The sequence below is a fragment of the Dromiciops gliroides genome, chromosome 2 (assembly GCF_019393635.1).
Source record: "Dromiciops gliroides isolate mDroGli1 chromosome 2, mDroGli1.pri, whole genome shotgun sequence".
NCBI classification, from domain to species: Eukaryota; Metazoa; Chordata; class Mammalia; order Microbiotheria; family Microbiotheriidae; genus Dromiciops; species Dromiciops gliroides.
This window is the reverse complement of record NC_057862.1, coordinates 495,226,817-495,246,885: the sequence shown is the minus strand read 5'-3', so window position 1 is coordinate 495,246,885 and position 20,069 is coordinate 495,226,817. Positions and strand designations below refer to the sequence as shown.

Sequence of the window (20,069 nt, the reverse complement as noted above, 5' to 3'; positions counted from 1 at the left end):
TTTGCAGTTGCTTTTTGTTCAGGACACTCTCTTTGTTTCCCTGGGATGCAGCAGTCAAAGCCATAAAAGGATACAGGGTCACTTTTAGACAGAAGTGTCAAATTTTATTTAAAGTTTCTCCATACTGCCCCTTTGCTCTGACTTTCCAATGCCAACCTAGAGTCAATTTATCAGAGCCAAGAAGACATTCAGAGGAGATCTAGCCCAAACCTATCATCTTGCACATGAAGAAATTAAGCCTTCGACAAGTGATGGTTTGGTCAAGGTCACCACAGGGTGAATCAGAATCCAGACTCTAAAACCCACTACTCTTTCCAATATAATTTCCAGTTACTTCCTGCTGCTGAATAGTCAAGGTGGCAGTCGTTTTTAGCCAATGCATTTCCAACCCCTAGAGACATCATGGGGTAGCCGAAAGGATATTGGAAGTCAGGACACTTAAATTCAGATTCCTACTCACTACTTGTGTGACCATGGGCAGGTCACTTCAGGCCTCAGTTTCCTCCTGTGTAGGATAGAAAGGTTTGGACTAAGTGATCTCTCATATTCACTTCAGCTCCAAATCCTATGATCTTATAATAATACGTCTTGTTTTCAGTCACTTCACACCTTCCACTTCCATTAACTTTGTTGCATCTAATTTTCTCATGGACCCCGCTCTCAACCAGGTTGCCATGATTTTAGAAAAATTAAATTACTGCTTGAAAAATTATCTTTAGATGAAGGGCCCAGCCCCTAAATTTAAGATTCAGATTCCCGCCAACCCCCCCCTCCCCCGCCAAGTTTTTAAGGAAATAAAAAGAGGAAGGATGGGAAAGGGGAGGAAAAGAGCCTGTTGCTCTTATCCCTGATATTTATTAGATTTTAATCAAGTTGATATGTATTTATTTTAAAAGTATAGTTTTGTTCCTGGTCCATGTAAAAGAAAACTTTGGGGGCAGTTGGGTGGCTCAGTGGATAAAGCACTGGCCCTGGATTCAGGAGGACCTGAGTTCAAATCTGGCCTCAGACACGACACTTACTAGCTGTGTGATCCTGGGCAAGTCACTTAACCCTCATTGCCCCACCAAAAAAAAAAAAAAAGTACAGTTTTGGAATGAAACGGGAGTGGAGTAAAGCAGCTTCTAAATACCACTCTGCAGACTTGGGTCATTGTTTTTCATTTTTCTTTTTTTGTTTTGTTTTATTTTGTTTTTGCAGGGCAATGAGGGTTAAGTGACTTGCCCAGGGTCACACAGCTAGTAAGTGTCAATTGTCTGATGCCAGATTTGAACTCAGGTCCTCCTGAATCCAGGGCCAGTGCTTTATCCACTGTGCCACCTAGCTGCCCCATGGACTAGGTTTTAAATTAAGTATAATCCCTCAACTCCAATAATCTCTATGGTCACATGACCTTGATATTTAAGGGAGAGTTTTCCCCTCAGAAATTAGTCCACAGTTTAAATGAAAGTTCTGGGACAAGACAGGTAATGCAGCTACCAGTCTTTTGAATGTTTTAATTCATGGTATATTTTTAGTGCTACTAATTTTCAGAAGGAAATATTTCTTCTACCCTCCTTTCTCCTGCCGAAATCCCTTCCCATCCTTTAACGAGCAGCATAAATGTCACCTTATCCATAACATGCTATTTATACTTCTCATATGTACTTAGCCTAGGTTATTGAGTATTATCATTATTTGTCTGCTTCAGAATCCTCTCCCTCTTCTAGACCATGAGAGCAAGAATTGTATCTTATTTCTCTGCCAATACCTAACAGAACAGTTCCTGAAGTCAAAGAATGATCAGTTCCAACCTGGACATCAAGTCCCTCAGTACTGTATGTTCTGTTAAGTGTTCATTGGATTGAAAGTAGAGTAACATTCTGTAATTTTAACTTATATTTCACATTCCTACATTAGAAGTGCTGCTGGATCCCTGCCGGACGTGGTGCCCATCTTCTACCTGCCAGGCTGTTTGCCAGCTTCAAGATATGGGGCCACAAACGCCACAGCTGGTGCAGTGTAAGGCATGCAACATGGAATTCTGTTCTTCTTGCAAAGCCAACTGGCATCCTGGGCAAGGCTGCCAAGAAACAATGCCAGTCACCTTCCTACCAGGAGAAACAAGGTATCCTCTTTTTACAGGATGCTTCTGGCTTGTACTAGTCCCACAAGGCTAGGGCAAGGAGGATGGGATTAGAAAGCCCCTGTCTTCCCCAAGAGAAGGGTCTCTAGGACATGGGGAATGTCTTAGTGGTATTTGCCTCATCATACGATACATTCCTTGAGTTACTCGATTCTGTTGTAACTTCCATCTTCTACAGTATAGTAAAGAGGAAGAGAAATAACAGGGATACCTTACTCATTAAACTATGCTGCCTCATTCCCACTGGACTGCAGTTCTAGGTCTCAGGGAGATGGCCAAAAGCATGTCCCCAGGCAGCTGGGCTTCCTTATGCTCTAGCACAGTGTGTGTGCCTTGTAATCAGGAAATCTACTTTCAAGCCATACCTCTCCCATGGACTCCCTATGTGATCTTGTTATCTCACTTCTCTGCATTTTCTCAATGGCATTAATTTACTGGGCCTGGAGTCAGAAAGGTCTCAGTTCAAATCTATCCTCAGATACTTACTATGTTTATGACCCTGGGCAAATTATTTTAAGATCTGTTGGCCTCTTTTTCCTCAACTATAAAGTGGCGATATAATAGAACCTACTTCCTAATCTTGTGAGGATCAAATGGCATAATATTTGTAAAACATTTAGTATGGTGCCTGGTAAATAGTAGGCACTTAATAAATTTTCCCTTCTCTTTCATAATAATAATAATATTTAGTATTTATGTACTGATAATTGTATATTAATTAATATTTATACATCGTATTTACAAATTGCTTTAAGATTTGCAAAGTATTTTATGTATACAGATACTCCTCAAAATCCCATGTGTATTTAAGCTTTAGTAGCTTAAAACTATATTGAGAATTCTGAGATACCCAGTTTGTTCTGATTTGATCCTCACAACCATCCGATGAGGTAGATGAAGATAGATGAAGAAACTGAGGATGAGAGGGGTTAATTGCCCTGCCAAGGGCCATAAAATGAATAACTGTCTCTGGCAGGATTTGACCTCAGGTCTTCCTGAGTCTTAAACCAGGACTCTGTTTACTATACTACGCGGTCTCTCTAAAGTCATCATCATCCATGAAATGGTACCTCTGAGTGTCACTCTGAAGTTCAAATAAATGGCTGTAAACGTCATGATAAAATGAAGTTCTGTTTAAAATTTCAAAGCATTAATAATAGTAATTCTGATTATTACAAGTACTGATTTAACTTTCTGTACCACTAGGACTGCTAGAATAAGGTTCAAACATCCCATTTCCTTATGCATTAAGGGTCCTTTAGATCATGACACTAGATAAAGCCCTTTATAACCAGGTCTACAAGGAAAAAAAAATTATTGGGAAGGTTATAGGGAAATAAGGGGATTTAAGATCACTAAGAAGATGATTAAAAAAACAAAAAACAACCAAAAAAACTCCTGTCTTCCCTTGATGAAATCAAATTACCAGGCCCAGGTGAATCATATCCTATAATTGGCAGATGGGGTTACTAAACCACTATTACTAACCTTTGAAAGAATGGGTAGAACAGGATTGGACAGTACTGGAAAAGAGCAAATGTACAGATTTTCTTGGAAGGAAGGAAGGTTTTTTTTTTCAAACTGTAGGCTAATAATCTTGACTTTGATTCTTGGCAAATTTCTAGAATGGAATGTGAAAGGGATGGTTTATGAGCATTAAGAAAAAGGTAAACATTGGTCACTAAGACACAACAGACTTCAATAAGAATAAGCAGTTCTGGCATCTGCTTCTTTTCTGATCTGACAGTACAACTAGATTGATAGATGAAGATGTTGCCATAGAAATAGCTTACCAGAATGTCAGCAGGGCATTTGATAGTTTTTCATAATATTCTTGAGGACAAGATAGAGATGTTTGGGTTAGATGATAGTAAAATAGACTCACAACTGGTAGAAAGACTGGACCCAAAGAGTAGGGATTACTAGCTCATTGTCAACCTGCATAGAGGATCCCCTTGGCATGCCCCAGAGTGGTACCTTTGACCCCTTCCTGTTCAACAGATTTATCAATAACTTTGATAAAAGTAGAATTATGTAATGCTTATCAATTCTTTAGGCCTCATGAAGCTACGAATGATATCTACTGGATGACAAAGCCAGAAATTTCTCATCACATTAGAACAATATCTATTAAAGTGAAATTTAATAGGGAGAAATTTCATGCCTTGCATTTGTCTTTAAGAAATCTGCTTGGGGCAGCTAGGTGGCACAGTGGATAGAGCACTGGCCTTGGAGACAGGTGTACCTGAGTTCAAATCCAGCCTCAGACACTTAACACTTACTAGCTGTGTGACCCTGGGCAAGTCACTTAACCCCAATTGCCTCACCAAAAAAAAAAAAAAAGAAAAAGAAATCTGCTTTATCCCGATGGGAAGCAACCATTCATGTGAAAAAGAAATGGAGGGTTTGGGGGATTACTGATGCAGGCTTACTGACATGCTGATCTCAATCCTTCTCTAAGCTCAGCATACACTGACATCTCTCTGGGTTTTCTTTTCTCATTCAGAGACTGTGAGGGAAGCAGAACTATGCCATGCAGATGTAGTATGTTAGCACTCTCTCCTCATCATTCTCCAAATCAATCCATGGGAAGCTACTCACTTCCAGAACCTCATGGTCTCTGTACTTGAAACATTAACAGTGTCAGCCTGCTCCTAGCCCCACAATCCACTTTCCATTTTCCCACCAATCAAAATTTGTCCTAGGGTCAAAGCAGATCTCCTAGTGTTCCATACTCAGACTCACATGCAAACAACTGAGAATCCATAGCCAGGCATGCCCACAAACCATTTGTATTTGCTCATAAACTCCAGATGAAATATTATTTATAAAGTGCTGAATATGGTGCCTGGCATATGGTAGGCACTTAATAAATGTTTATCCGCTTCATTCCTACCGTATCTCTCATTCACTGACTCATACCAATACTCTTCATCAATTTAGTTTCTTCAGCTACGATGTTAATTCTGGCTCCATCCATGGCCCTTTTTCTGTATACTCAGTAACATTTTCTTGAATTACTTCATCAGAAACATCTAAGGAATGTAGATTGTACCTATGCCTCACGTCAAAGAATGATTACTGGCCTCAAAGGGACCAGAGAATGTGTGACCATAATAATAGCACTAATATACCACTTGAAAGTTTGTTAAGGGTTGCATTAATATTGTCTCATTTGGGGGGCGGCTAGGTGGCGCAGTGGATAAAGTACTGGCCTTGGATTCAGGAGGACCTGAGTTCAAATCCAGCCTCAGACACTTGACACTTACTAGCTGTGTGACCTTGGGCAAGTCACTTAACCCTCATTGCCCTACAAAAACAAACAAACAAAAAATATATTGTCTCATTTGATCCTTATAACAACCCTATGAGGTATGTGCTATTATTCTCATTTTGTATATGAGGAAGCTGAGGCAGGAAGTGAGTTCTATAGTGATTTGGACAAGATCACACAGCCAGTGAGTGTCTGAGGCTGGCTTCACACTGGAGGCTTCCTGACTAAAAAGGCTCACATTCTGACCACTGTACTATCTGGCTGTCTGACAGAACTAAGCTGCAGGTGTCTGTACTGCATTCTCTACACAGATGCCTGACTTTCACTTTGGCCACCCCCAGGTTCTGTGCATCATGTGGTAGACAAGAAAGCTGACATCATCTTAGGCAGCATTTAGGAAAATGAAGTGCCCAAAAAGGGAGGTGTCAGGTGCCATTCTGCTCTGCCCTGTTTGCACAGTATCTGGAGGGTAGCCTTGAACTCTTGCTACCTCATGTTAAGAGGGACATTGATAACCTTATTATATGTCTACATGTTGTGGCCAGGATGGTGACCATGTCTTGTGAAGGGCAGTTAGAGGACCTGATGATGTTGGTTCAGGTATGGGAATGAGGAGAAGTGCAGAAAAGGAAGATGGTTGTTCTTAAACAGTCAAAGCCCTCACATGTAGCAGAAAGATTAGATTTTTTATCCTTGACCCCAGACATATGAATTAAAAACTGGTTTAAATTTGCAGAGGCTGATTTCAGCTTGATAGGAAGGAAAACTTCCTCAAAGTTAGACCTATCCAAAAGAGTAATATCTTTCTTCATGGAGTGCTGAGCTCTCTTTCATGGAAGACCTTTAAGTGGAAGTTGAAGGTGATATTTTAGAGGAAATTCCAGTATACTGGGCTACATGACCCCAGAGATCCCCTCTGACTGTGGCAAATTCCATTTCAGTATAAGATTATTCTGTCTAAAACATTACTTGGAGGATCATAGAATTTGAAGGAACCTTAGAGACACATCTAGCCTGACCTCTTATTTTAAAGATTTAAAAACCGAGACACAGGCAAGTTAGGTGACTTGCTCAAGGTCATACAAGTACAAAGCACTAAAGAAGGAGTGTCAACTTCTTTCAGGTCTTTTAACTCCAGAGCTGGCATGTTTTCCATTTTACTATATAAATATGTTCTTCCCTTACAGTGCAGGTGACTCAGGTCTCTATTAAAACTGTCATTCACAGAATCTTGAATCATAGAGATTCAAGAACTTCCCATGGTTCCCTGTTCTTGTTCCTTTTCTTCAGAGTTATGGCGGTGTTGCCCCCATTTTATAGATATGACTCAGAGAAATGAAGTGATTTGCTCCCACAACTAGGTCAACGTGGAAGCAGGGATGGAAGCCTGAACTTCTTGCTTCCTGTGAAGTGTTCTTTCCATTCGTCCATGTTGATTCTCATTATGATTTCTCACAAATACATGTTGATAGGTGAACTAGAGAGAATATGAAGTCACCTTAGTAAGAGATTATCCTGTTTAACTTTTCTATAGAATTTTCTCACAAGGTGAGTGTAGAGAGTTTCCCCAGGTGTCTGCTTTGGAGAACATTGAATGGTTAAGTTATATGTGTTTAATATTAACATTAGAAAGACCATGGGGTTTATAGTCTAAAGATTTGGGTTCAAATACTGCTTTGTCATTCATGGGATCATGTACGAGTCACTTAACCCCCATCTGTAAAAGAGCAGTTTGGACTAGATTCTCTCTAAGGTTGCTATAGGTTTCTAAGATCTATATAGTGAAACCTCACATGCTTCCAAGGTATTATTCTATCTTATATAACCATCCCTGGGGAGATGTAAATACATCTCCCTGCTTCTTGTAAACACAGTGGGTTGTTTTTTTTTTTTTTTTGCAGGGCAAAGGGGGATAAGTGACTTGCCCAGGGTCACACAGCTAATGTCAAGTGTCTGAGGCCGGATTTGAACCCAGGTACTCCTGAATCCAGGGCCGGTGCTCCATCCACTGCGCCACCTAGCTGCCCCACAAAACAGTGTTTTTAAAGAGAAAAAAGAAAAAAAAAACAATCTGGAATTTATGTTCAAAGTAATTGGCATAGTAGCAGCTAGGTGGCACCGTGGATAGAGCACCAGCCCTGTATTCAGGAGGACCTGAGTTCAAATCCGTCCCCATACATTTGGCACTTAGTAGCTGTATGACCCTGGGCAAGTCACTTAACGCTCATTGCCCTGCAAAAAAATTAAATTAAATTAAATTAAAGTAATGGGCATAGCCAATGCTAATGGGTAAAGTATAAGACTGAGATGCCAGGGCAGAATAAACCTAACAGAGTGTCTCCCTACAGCTCATCTTTCAAAATAGACGAGGAAGACGCACCAATCAAACGCTGCCCAAAGTGCCGAGTGTACATTGAACGAGATGAAGGCTGTGCCCAAATGATGTGCAAAAACTGCAAACATGCATTCTGCTGGTATTGCCTCGAGTCCTTAGATGTGAGTATGCCCCACCACATAGTCTTGGAACCTGGATGCTTAGCCTTGGTTTCCATATTCATTACTGAGTGGATACAAGTACAATGAGATCATGGACAGATTTTTTACTTTTAGTTTGGGGTTGGGGAGGAGGGAGGTAACCATTTCCTTACCACTCACTCTATCTAATTATTTTCCTTTTTTTTTTTTTTTGAGGTAGGAGGGAAATTGATGATATGGGACAGATTTTTTTTCTCTTATTTTGAAAAACAGAATCAAAGACCTCTAGCTCACTCCTTTCGTTTAGGACTTAGTATGGGTAAGATATCAGGCCTACAAAAAAAAAAAAACCACACAAAAAAACAAGATACAACACTTGTCCTTCAGGAGCTAACAGTCTGTATACATGCAACTGAAACTGTCAAAGAATACTATCTTTGAAATGGCAGTTCATATAAACAATAGAAGAGATACCATAATGCAAAACATAAGATTAATAGGCAAATGAATGACACGAACAATAATTAGTGTTAGAGTTTATAAGAAGAAAAAGAGATGGGAGGAGAGAGAGAAAGAGACAGAGAGAGAGAAAGCACATATTGTAGGTTGCTGTGGTCAGGGAAGGATGAGGAGGAATTTGGCCCTAGCTCTTTGAAGGATTTATATAAGCAGATGAAGTATATTGTAGGATCAGAGGATTCCTTTTAAGGCATATGGACTATAATGCAGGATCATAGGAGTAAGAGCCAAAAGGACTTTAAAGATAGTCTAATGCCATTATCTTAATATACTGATGGGAAACTGAGACTAAGAGAGGGGTGACTTATCCAAGTTCATACAGATAGTGTAAGAGCTTTGAGTTGTAGCAGCTTAACTCTTTTTTGGGGTGGGGTGTGAACAGCTAGATAAAAATCCACTTACCCAAAGTAAAAAAATTCAGAATTGGAAGGAATCTTAGATATCATCTGGTTCAATTCAAATTATACATGAAAAAAGTTAAATTAAAAGATGGGAAGCACCCTGCCTATAACCGCCTTGATCCAATTAACCAGAATTTGTATTATTCTTTTGTAGTGAGAGTGATAATCAAAGTTCTGATTCTGTGGTGACACAGACTATTAAAATGCCTTCTGAATCCTCAAATTGATCTATATTCAATGTTTAGTTAAATATTTCCTACTGTATTCTATTTTAGAAATTTCAATTCAATAAGCATGTAATAAATGCTAACTCTATATGGAGTACTGTGCTAGGCACTGACAGAAAGTTTAGCTAAGGCACAGGAAGTTATGAATTTGGGTCTTTTATGCTAGATGGGCAGCTGGGTATAGTAGTAGACAGAGTTCTGGACCTAGAGCCAGGAAGAATGATCTTCCTGAGTTCAAATCTGGCCTCATACTTAATAGCTATTTGCCTCAGTTTCCTAATCTGTAAAATGAGCTGGAGAAGGAAATGGCAAACCATTCCAATATCTTTGCCAAGAAAACCCCAAATGGGATCAGGGAGAGTCAGACGTGGCTGAAATGACTGAACAATAAGTATTGTTCAGTACCCTCATAAAACTTAGATTAGGACCAATGTGAAAATAACTTTGATCATAGGATTATTATTCTTGAGCCCAGAGGGATCTCAGAGGCCATCTAGCCTAACCCCATTTTACCTATGAGAAAACTGAGACCCAAGTAATTTCCCATATTATTAAGCCTTGAGGAATAATTTGAACCAAAGTCATGTGACTCTAAAGCTATGACTTTTCCCATTGTATCATTTTGATAAGTGCATCCGAGAGAGGTAAACCAAACACCCTATTTAGTCTAAAAAGGGAAATTCTGTCCTGGAGGCCGTCATGGAAAGGTTCATAAAGAGAGCTTGGCATTTCAGCCAGTTTTTAATGGACCCATTATCCTGAGAGATAGTGGTACTTGGTGGAGTTTCAGCTTTAGAACCAAAACAACCTGGATTGAAGTCACACCCCTCACACACACACAGGCTTTGTGTCCCTGGAAATTGCAGTAATCAACTCTCTTTGTTTGAAGTTGGCAGAGAAGGCTGGGGGCATTGGTGAAGGCAACTTTATGATTTGTGAGTTCACTTCAATCAAACCCCAAGTCTATTTCCTATAGGAATGCAGCAGGCAGAACATGCAAGAGGACATTCTAGGCATAGGACACTGCCTGGGTGGAGGCTTAGAGTCAGGGTTTATAATAATTCAGCTCAACAAACATTCATTAAGTGCTAAATAAATGCCAGGCATTGTGCAAGGTGCCGGAAAACAAAGATCAAATTAAAAATATTCTCTACCCTCAAGGAATTTACATTCTCTTTGAGGTGGGAGGTGGGAGATGGGAAGACAATATGTATGCAGATAAGTCCGTAATATATACAAAGTCATTTCAGGGAGTAGGGATCAGGAAAGGCATTATATACATGGTAACACTTGAGCCAGGCCTCGAATAGATCTAAGGATTCCAGGAGAGGGGGTGGAGAGCAGTATTTCAGGCCTTGGGGAGACAGCCTGTACAAAGGCACAGCCTGCACAAAGGAGGGGCATTGAGAAAGCCATTTTTGAATGCAATGTTGAGTGTGTATGGAGAGTAATGAGAAGCCTGTCTAGAAAGAGATTGGAGCAAGATTGGAAAGCAGAAAACTGGTTTGGTTGGAGCAATAAAATATGCAGGAGAAAATAAGCTAAAGTGGCACCAGATCTTGTAGTTCTTTGAATGTCAGACACTGAAACTTTATTTGGTAAGCAAAGAGGAATCCTTGAAGAATTTTGAGCAGCGGAATGACTGAATGACAGTAAATTGTGATAGGGAAAATAATCTGACTAATATAAAGGTTGGATTTGGCAGGTAGACAAGGGAATGAGAGGTTAATTCTGGTGTAGTATATAATGTTATTATTTTATTTTTTATGATTTTGTTCATTGTGTGATACTGAAAGGCAAATCATTTGTAACTTATGACCTGTGTTATTTGTGGCATTGAGAGGTTAAGTGTCTTGTCTCTGGTCACCCAGCTAATGAAAGAAGAACTCAGATCTATAGTTGGTCGTCCTGCCTCCAAGACTGGTCCTCTATATACTGTGCCTCAGTACTCCTCATGGTAACCATATTAATCAAGATATTTATTTGACCAGAATATCCAAATTCCTCTCTCTTATCTTAAAAATAAACAATAATTAGCTGTACTTTGTTATTAGTGTATAGCTGAGCAGCTAGGTGGTGCAGTGGATAAAGCACTAGCCCTGGATTCAGGAGGACCTGAGTTCAAATCCAGCCTCAGAAACTTGACCCTTACTAACTGTGCGACCCTGGGCGAGTCACTTAACCCCAATTGCCTCAAAAAAAATAGTGTATGGCTTCTTTCTATGACCTGTAAGTCCCTGATGATGCAGGTACTACTTGTCTGATGGCTAGATTATCCATAGTTTCGTTTTTCTACTTTTACCAGCTCTCTGCTATTATTAGCTCATTAGAATTTCACTTATAGTTGTCAAACAAAGGGGCGTGAATTGAAAATCAAATCAGTCTGATTTACTTCATCTTGGTCATTTTGTCCAAGGGTTCAAAGGAGGAGGAGTTTGAAATGTACCAAAATTTATCTTCTGGAATATCTACATATTTCACATATTCTTCCTCTTCCCCATCTTCCACTTTCCTAAATTCTCTAGCTCAGCGGCGTCAAACTCAAAAAGAAATGGAGGCTGCTAAATAGTATATAAAGATCCCTGCCAGCTGTATGTTGATTTAGAACCCTACCCTACATGTATGTATATGTATGCGTATGCGTCTATATGTGCATAGATATGTATGTATACGTATATGTACATATATTTTAATACACCAACACATTAAAATCAGATAAGTACTACATTTTAATGTTTTGGGCCTGAACTCTGGAGAGTTGTGGGCCACATATTTGCTATCTCTACATTTGATTGTAAGTGGGCAGGTGGCTGCTCTGGTTCTAGAGGAGATCTTCATTCTCCCTCTAGAATGATCCAATTTTACAGTGATTTCTACATGTTCCCTGTTGATGTAAAATAGTACTGTCTGACAGACCCTGCAAACTAGCATTCAAATATATGTTAAAAAAAGGTCAAAGACCTTTCAGTGGCTTTGGTTTAAGCCTGTGTTAATGATAGTTAAGGACAGGAGCAAAAACTACCAAGCTTTGATGACAGAATATTTTCTGTTTAGCATTTTTAGTCAGCCTGCTGTTTGAGGAGGCGATACAGGAAGGGAAAGACTATTTTAATTTGGTTGCCATAGAAAACAGATTCTAGAGGGAAATGATTTACTTCTATATTCAGTTATTAGAGACATCATATCAATTTAATACCAATTACTAAAATGTGAGGCACTAGGCCAAGAATATTCTTTAAAAGGCATATGAGAGCATTTCATTAGACAATTAAGTTTTACTTGTCTCTAATATAGTCAGTCTGTGCCTATAATACATAGAGAGAGAGAGAGAGAGAGAGAGAGATTGAGAGAGAGAGAGAGAGAGAGCCTCTTGCTTAATAGGTGTATCACATATTGTTTTTTAATTGAAAAATTATACATGATTCAAGATAGTTTCTTTCTGGACATATTCTTTAGCTTAGTATTCAAGGGTTTCCATAATCTGGCACCAACCTATCTCTCCAACTCTATCTGCTACAGATCCCCTATAAAAATAAATATATAAACTTTCACATACACATACACACATATATACCACATTAATCAGTCAATGGATCTGATGAAATTTTAAATGGTTTATGTCCTGTGATCTCTTTATGAATTGTAAATTTCTAGTCCTCCCCATTGTACCTATGTATAATGTGGCAGTTGGTCATTCATAAATGAGCTCCTTCCAGAGCTGAACAGCTTAATAGTAGAAAAATTCAATTCTGAAGTTAAGGAGCCAAGCCCTCTTGGGAAAGTGGAGAGGAAAAGAGTTTTTGCCTTTTTTACTTCATTCCTACCCCCACCTATCACTGGCTGCCATCAGAGAGAAGGAACCAATTAGAGAGACAGCACATCTAGCTCAGAGCATAGTGACAACCAAGGACAAATACAAAAGCAAAAGACAGATAGAGAAAGTTAGCCTGAAGAAAGAAGCAACTTCAAGGCACGTGACTCCTTTGAACTAGAAATGAATGTTGGCTAAAGAAAGTAGGTGTACCCTTTGTACACAAATGTCTTCTACTTGCATGTTTCACTACCTAAGTTTAATTCAATTTATAACCTAAGTTTAAGCCCATGCTTACCCTTGATTCTATTCTTGTGGGAGAGACTGTCCTAGGCATTTGTGGGAAAATATTTTATACCAACTGCTCATAGCAAATAATCCCTTTCTTATTGATTATTAACTGCCTGAAACTCAATAGGGAGCATTCCAAATGGGGGCTCATGACCAAAAATAAGAGAAACTCTAGTGATAATCAGTATTACTTCCATAACCCTGAGAAATCACCCTCCCTTTGGGGGCTGAGCCTGCCAATGTGAATACAAGTTGGAAGAATGAGCCCAGATGGGGTTCTATACATATATTATTTCATTTGATCTTCATAACAATCCTGTCAGATAATGGTATTCTTCCCATTTTACATGAGGTGAGAGGTTTAAGTGACTTATGGAGGGTCACATAGCTAACAAGTGTCTGAGGCAGTTTGCAAAATCAAGTCTTCCTGACTCCAAGTCTAGAACTCTATCCAGTAGATTCCTAGTTAGGTACCTGACTGCCTATGTGAACATTCTGTACTAGCCAAACTGATAATGGTCCCCTGAAATTTCCTTGTGCTTTCCTGCCTCAGTACCTTGTTATGCCCTGTTTGATCTACCTATAATCTATTTCTTTCTTCTACATGCTGCAATCTTACCCATATCTGGTCTAGTTCCATGAAGTCTTCCCTACTAATAGCCCAATCCCTTATAAGACTCTTATCCAATTTCCCCTTATGGTAGAATCATAGATTTTACAGAATTTAGAAGTGGAAAGGACCTCCGACATCATCTAGTCTAATTTCATTTTATTGATGAAACTGAGGCCCACAGATCTTGAATAACTTGCCTAAAATAATTCAAATAGAGGTAGCTAGGTGGCACAGTAGATTGAACTCTGGGGCTAGAGTCAGGAAGATCTGAATTCAAATCCATCCTGAGAAGCTTGTCACTTAAGCACTCTGAATCTCAATATAATTTGTTTGGGTGTTGTAAAGAAACCACTTTGTAAGCTTTCCTGACTTTTCCCTGCTTTGACCTCCCACTAGCTTAAAGTGTTCTTGCCCTTCTCAACTTTTCATTTTCCTAGAATATTTTATATAGATTTCTCCCATACCCCCCCATCATTCCCTTCTTTTTATGCTATTTATTATCCTCTGTCTATGCCCTGCCTCCTCATGCTTTCTTACAATTTAAACTCCTTAGAGGTAGCTAGTTGGCACAATAGATACAACAATGAACTTGGAGGCAGCAAGACCTGAATTCAAATCCTGCCTCAGACACTCAGTAGCTATGTGGGCCAGTCCTTTAACAGCTCTCAGCCTCAGTTTTCTTATCTACAAAATGGAGAACTTGTCATAGAGGATTTTGTGAGGATCAAATGTGATAAAATATGTAAAGCTTTGCAAACCAAAGTCCTATACATATGCTATATGTTGCCATTACTATTATTATTTTTTCATTACCATTATTATTATCATGATGATTATAAATATAATTTCTCAGCTTTTTATTTCTCCCTATTAACATCACTTTTCACATAATAAATGTTTAAGGAATATGTGTTGAATGGGATTTTAAAATTAAAAAGTGCTATAATAATGGGAGTTGTTGCTGTTATTTTTCTCTGTGACCCCTTTGGTCCCTTACTTGTAGCAGTTCACCTAAACATACTGGCTAGTGATGATGACTTCATGTGAACAGTGATTCTTAAAATTTAGGAAATTTTGTTTTTTTAACCAGGACTAAAATCAATAGTGTTAAAAGTTTAAACCTCAAATCATGACTTTTTAATAGGAGTAATTTTAAAAAAAATTAGGAGAATATAAACAAATTTAAACTCTTGAGATGGCTGGCAAACACAGGGTTTTATTTTTAACATTGACTGTCTTCCCGATTGACTCTTTTAAACTTGTCCCATTGTTTCTGTTTCTAACTGCCAGCTTACTGAAACTCCCTTTAACACAATGGTAAAGGAAATGTGGCATCCTAGACAAATATACCAAGACTGTAAGTCAAATCCTGCCATTGTTAGACCCAAAAGACTCATTAGTTAAACTGTAGTGGGGCATGGGATGAGGTCATAATTGACCTAAATATAGTAAAATGCTTTTTTGCAAAGCCTATGTCATAAGATGAAGATAGAAACATGTTATAAGCTTGCATTCATTCAGTAAATATTCACTGAGTGACTGATGTATGTGCTGGGTCCTGTATAAAATGGGGAGATGGGAAGAGTGAATAATAATGCTAATAATATAACAATATTAATAGCTAAAATTTATATAGTACTTGCAACATGCTAGGCACTGTACTCAGTGCTTTACAATTTTTTATCTCATTTAATCATTATGACAGCCCTAGGAGGTAGGTGCTATTATTTTCTGCATTTTAAAATTTTTTTATTTTATTATTTTTATTTTTAAATTATTTTTCCTTATCTGTAAAAGATAAGGAAACATAGGCAAACAGCAGTTAAGTGACTTTTACAGTGTCACACAGCTAGTAAGTATCTGAGGCTGGATTTGAACTCAGGTCTTTTTTACTTCAGGCCTTGCATTCAATCTACAGTACCACCCAGCTGCCCCCATCCATTGCTCTACAGTTAGAAAAAGTTATCCCTATCCTAAAGGAGCTGGCATTCTAATGAGTGAAGACAATATGTTTATAGGAAATGGGAATCATAATTATAATAGCACGTATCTCATAGGACTGCTTTTAGTATAAAATGTAACCTTCATTGTGCTTTGTTAACCATAAAATACTATCTAGATACAAGGAAAAAAAATTCATCAAGGAAGACTGGAAAGAGGGTAGGAGATAACCATACACTGGGGCAGAGCTTCTAGTGAGGAGATAGAGAGGTCTGGAGAATCAGTCAAGCCAATAGTAAAGTGATCATGAGCCAGGCAAATCATGAAATGTTGGTACAGGTCACAGGCAGAATCATATCTAGGGGGAGAAGACTGCTGGTGGAGAAGAAATGTCAGAGATAAGATTGAAACTTAAACCTTCTGACTGTGGGTCCAGCTCACCTTTCTGCTATACCATACCAAAAGAAAAGGTTCCAATTGTTTTTCTCTCCAGGAATATTTTAAATGCTGCTGCTGCTCCTCCTCTTCCTCCCCTTCTTCCTCCTCCTCCTCCTACTCCATCATCATGTTTTTTTCTTTAATGGCTCAGCTCAGATTTGCAGAATAGGTCATTTTGGTCACATCTAGGATCCCTTTACTTGCCAAAATACATTATTCTCTTTCTTTCTGTGGTTTCTAGTGGGGAATAAATAGTTTGGTTATTTTAATAATCTCCTTTCCTTTATTTTTAAAAATCTCCTAGTAGCCTGTAGAATTTGTTGTTTGTCAGTGTTAAATTTAGCCATTTGTGTCTTGGACTTTGCTCTATCGTTTCTTGTTTGTTTCTGGATTTTTTTAGATTTAGACTTTGTTTTCTGTCTTCAGAAATTCTGAGCAGTTTTCTTGTGTTATTTGTTGCTTTATGCTGTTCAGGGTTTTTGACAGGTTATGTTCTTCTGGGAGAACTACAATCCTTAAGGTGACTGAGCATTCTGTCTCGGAAAACAATATGTTTTGCTTGTATGGAGATCATATTTTCTTTTAATGGTATTGCTTTTTGCTTCTGTTCTTCCACATTGGTTCTTACTTTCTTGTATTTGCATTCCTAATCAGTTATCCTCTGTTTTTTTTTTTTCTCTTCTGTCAATTATTTCCACTGTGCAGGCCAGAAATTTTGCTTTCAGAATTCTTATTCTCTTTTAAACCATTCAGGAACATCTTGCTGTGGTTTCCTACTCTCTTTTGAATCCACAGGACTCTCTCCCTCATCAGGCATTGATTCATTTTCCTTTGTCTTATAATATTTATTTAGAGATACCTGAACTCCTTTCTCTGATCAGGAGCCCATATTTCCTTCCGTTATTATCTTCTCTGTTGGTCCACGTGCTTCATGCTCAAGGTCTTTAAGTGAGTTTTTACCTTCTCAAGATCTTTGGCAATTTCAGCCATTTCCTTTATTTTCTCTTATTGTTCACTTTTTAACTCCTTCTCCTTTAATGGTAGTTTCCCTCATGGCTGGATCTCAAAGTTGTCTCAGTTTTCTCTCATAGTGGGCACTTCCTAGTTCACTATCTTTGCCCTTAGTGACTTCTGGGGGGACAGAACTGACCTCAGCTGGATACTTTTGCCTTTCCTTAGTGGGATGCCACAGAGCCTCACACAAGTGTCCTGCCTCCGTTCTCTCTGTTCCTCAGTTCTCTGGCTGAGCTCTGTGGTGGAACACAGCATGGTTGTGCTCTTAGCTGCTGTTGAAGACTGAGCATATTTCTGCTTTTTGGATCTCTGAAACCTTGGGAAGGGATGAAGTTGTTGAGTTTTGGTGCAAGCCTGTGCATTAACTTGTTCAGCCCTGGGTAGTGGGTATGTGGATACTGAGAAAGCATAGAGGTTAGGTAATATTGTACCAAGTTTATCAGATTTTTACCTTGTTTGTGTTCTTGGGTTTCTAAACTGTGGCGACAGCTGAAATTGCTTTATCTCTTATTCATGACTTCTATTTTGGAGGAGTTTGAGAGAGGTCATGAGGCTTGGAGAAAATATCTAGCCCTCTATCTTCCAGGTAATTGTTTTTAAAAGAGGCCTGACAACAGAGAGAGCTAACTCCTCCAGCCCTGTTAGAGTTTTCTTTAAGAACCACATGTGAGAGCACAGGAATCCAGGGTCACCAATTCTTATATTTAGAAGGGCTACTTCCTGGCCTGAGGTTTATTTACACTCATTTCAGAAGGAGGGCCTGAGCTTTTACAGTCACCAGGGAAGAATAAACTGTCTTCAATTTTTCTTTGGAATACTCGATTTAAATAAGCAATGACATTTCCTTTTTCAACCAGAACCGATTTTAAAAAAAAAATAACTTTTCTTGCCAATGAAGCAACACAGGAGATTTTGTTGATTTCCTAGTGTTAGGCAAATGGAAGTGAATGTGGCCTCAGTTCAGGAATAGATAAACTAAATGTCACTATAGCTGGGAGGCTAATTAACAATAAGCATTGATAGAATACTTTAAAGTTTACCCAGGCCTTTCCTCACAACATTCCAGTCCAGGGAATAATTCCAGTGTTTTTATCTCTATTTTACAAGTAAGGTTGGTTGAAAAGTGATATTACTTTCCTACAGTCATAATGCTAACAAAAGAAAACCTGAGTCTGTCTTCCCAGGTCTATCTCAATGTATAGAAATACATAGATAGAAATCTAAGGAATATAAAAGTTAAGCATGTGCCATTTCCAAGCTTTCTTTCTTTTTTCCTACTTCGAGAACTTGTGACAAAGTTAATATTGCAATATAACATCTTCCTTTTAAGCAAATGAGAGTCCGCTCTCCCAAGTGGTACTTGCCCTTTTTGAATCACAGCAAAGACTTCTCTAGGACATTTTTGGGGGGGGGGGGAAGGGGGCAGGGCAATGAAGGTGAAGTGACTTGCCCAGGGTCACACAGCTAGTAAGTATCAAGTGTCTGAGGCAGGATTTGTACTCAGGTCCTCCTAAATCCAGGGCTAGTGCTTTATCCACTGTGACACCTAGCTGCTCCCCTAGGACTTCTTCTTACAGGGGTTTTTAATCTAGACTCTGTGAATTAAAAAAAAAAAAGATGACAACTGCATCTCAAGATAATTGTTTTCTTTTGTAATTCTATGAATTTTAGTTTCTGCATTTCAAAAACATGATTCTGAGAAGGGATCCAAACTGCCAAAGTGGGGTCCATGACACACACATAAAAAAGAATATGGGGCAGCTAGGTGGTACAGTGAATAAAGCACCAGCCCTGGATTCAGGAGGACCTGAGTTCAAATCCAGCATCAGACACTTGACACTTACTAGCTGTGTGACCCTGGGCAAGTCGCTTAACCCTCATTGCCCTGGAAAAAAAAAAAAAAGAATATGAAACCCTTGCTTTGCTAACTTCAGCTCCACTTCACCAAATCCACTTATTTGTAGGTTCATAAGTTTAGTTACCAGAGCAGGGGTTTCATGGAATGAATAGAATTCTACCATTAACTATTTCTTGTTTGTTTTGTTTTTCTCCCTCTCTTGTTTTACAGGATGACTTCCTCTTAATACATTATGATAAAGGACCTTGTCGGAACAAACTTGGCCATTCCAGGGCATCTGTAATCTGGCACAGAACGCAGGTGGGCACCAGGTTTTTTTGTTTTGTTTTTTCCCCAAACTGGAATACTGTAATTTCTGGCTGTGTGTTGGGGGTGTGTGTGTATTGTTTGTTAATGACATCATAAAGACCCAGGAAGTGGCTAGTTGGATGTACTGGATAAGAAGTTAAAGTGTTATTCTCATGAGCCTGGCTATTGTCTTAGATTTGGTTTCAGGAGCCCTGAGCTAGACTTTTTTTTTTTTTAAAGGACTACTCAACAGATATGTGCCTTTAGGACAAAGACCTTTCTTGTAGGAGCTTCAGGTTTTGTCATTGCCTTCTCCCACCCCCCCCACCCCCCCGCCCTTTTTTTTTTGATTCTCAGTTATCAAAGCTCAGGATTTCTTCTCCATGAAACCATTCCTCCCTAAATACTAATTACATATATTCCATGATCTTGATGTACAGGGCTCCTGAGGGATGGCAGGCTGAACCCTAGGAATGTGTGAATAAATCTAACCTCTTTGCCACCCATCTTCATATTAGATTTAGGCTACCATGATACAGCACTATCTTTAAAGCTGTAATTGAGGATATAGCTTGTCTGTCTCTCCCAAAACACACACACATATATACACATGCTGCTGAGCTAGCCTTTTAATGAAGATACTCCTCTTCAGATATAGCATGAATTTTAAAAAATATACCTAAAATTTGTAATTACTTAAGCTTTAACTGTTGACGAGATTTCCATAGAAGACACTAGCAGAATACAAATTAGCAATGAAATGTGAAAACAGTCTGAAAAAGAAGTGGGAAAAT

The 20,069-nt window shown here is 38.8% G+C and overlaps 1 protein-coding gene across 19 annotated transcripts in view; it reads left to right on the top strand.

The window, feature by feature from the left end:
• Positions 1-20,069, top strand: part of RNF144A (ring finger protein 144A) — a 164,915-nt gene that overhangs the window by 130,754 nt on the left and 14,092 nt on the right. For all 19 annotated transcript variants that reach the window (XM_043984391.1, XM_043984389.1, XM_043984383.1 and 16 more), the window contains 3 exons: positions 1,900-2,107; positions 7,748-7,895; positions 19,198-19,287. In XM_043984391.1, the coding sequence (XP_043840326.1) occupies positions 1,900-2,107; positions 7,748-7,895; positions 19,198-19,287 (446 nt within the window). The remainder of the gene's footprint in view (positions 1-1,899; positions 2,108-7,747; positions 7,896-19,197; positions 19,288-20,069) is intronic.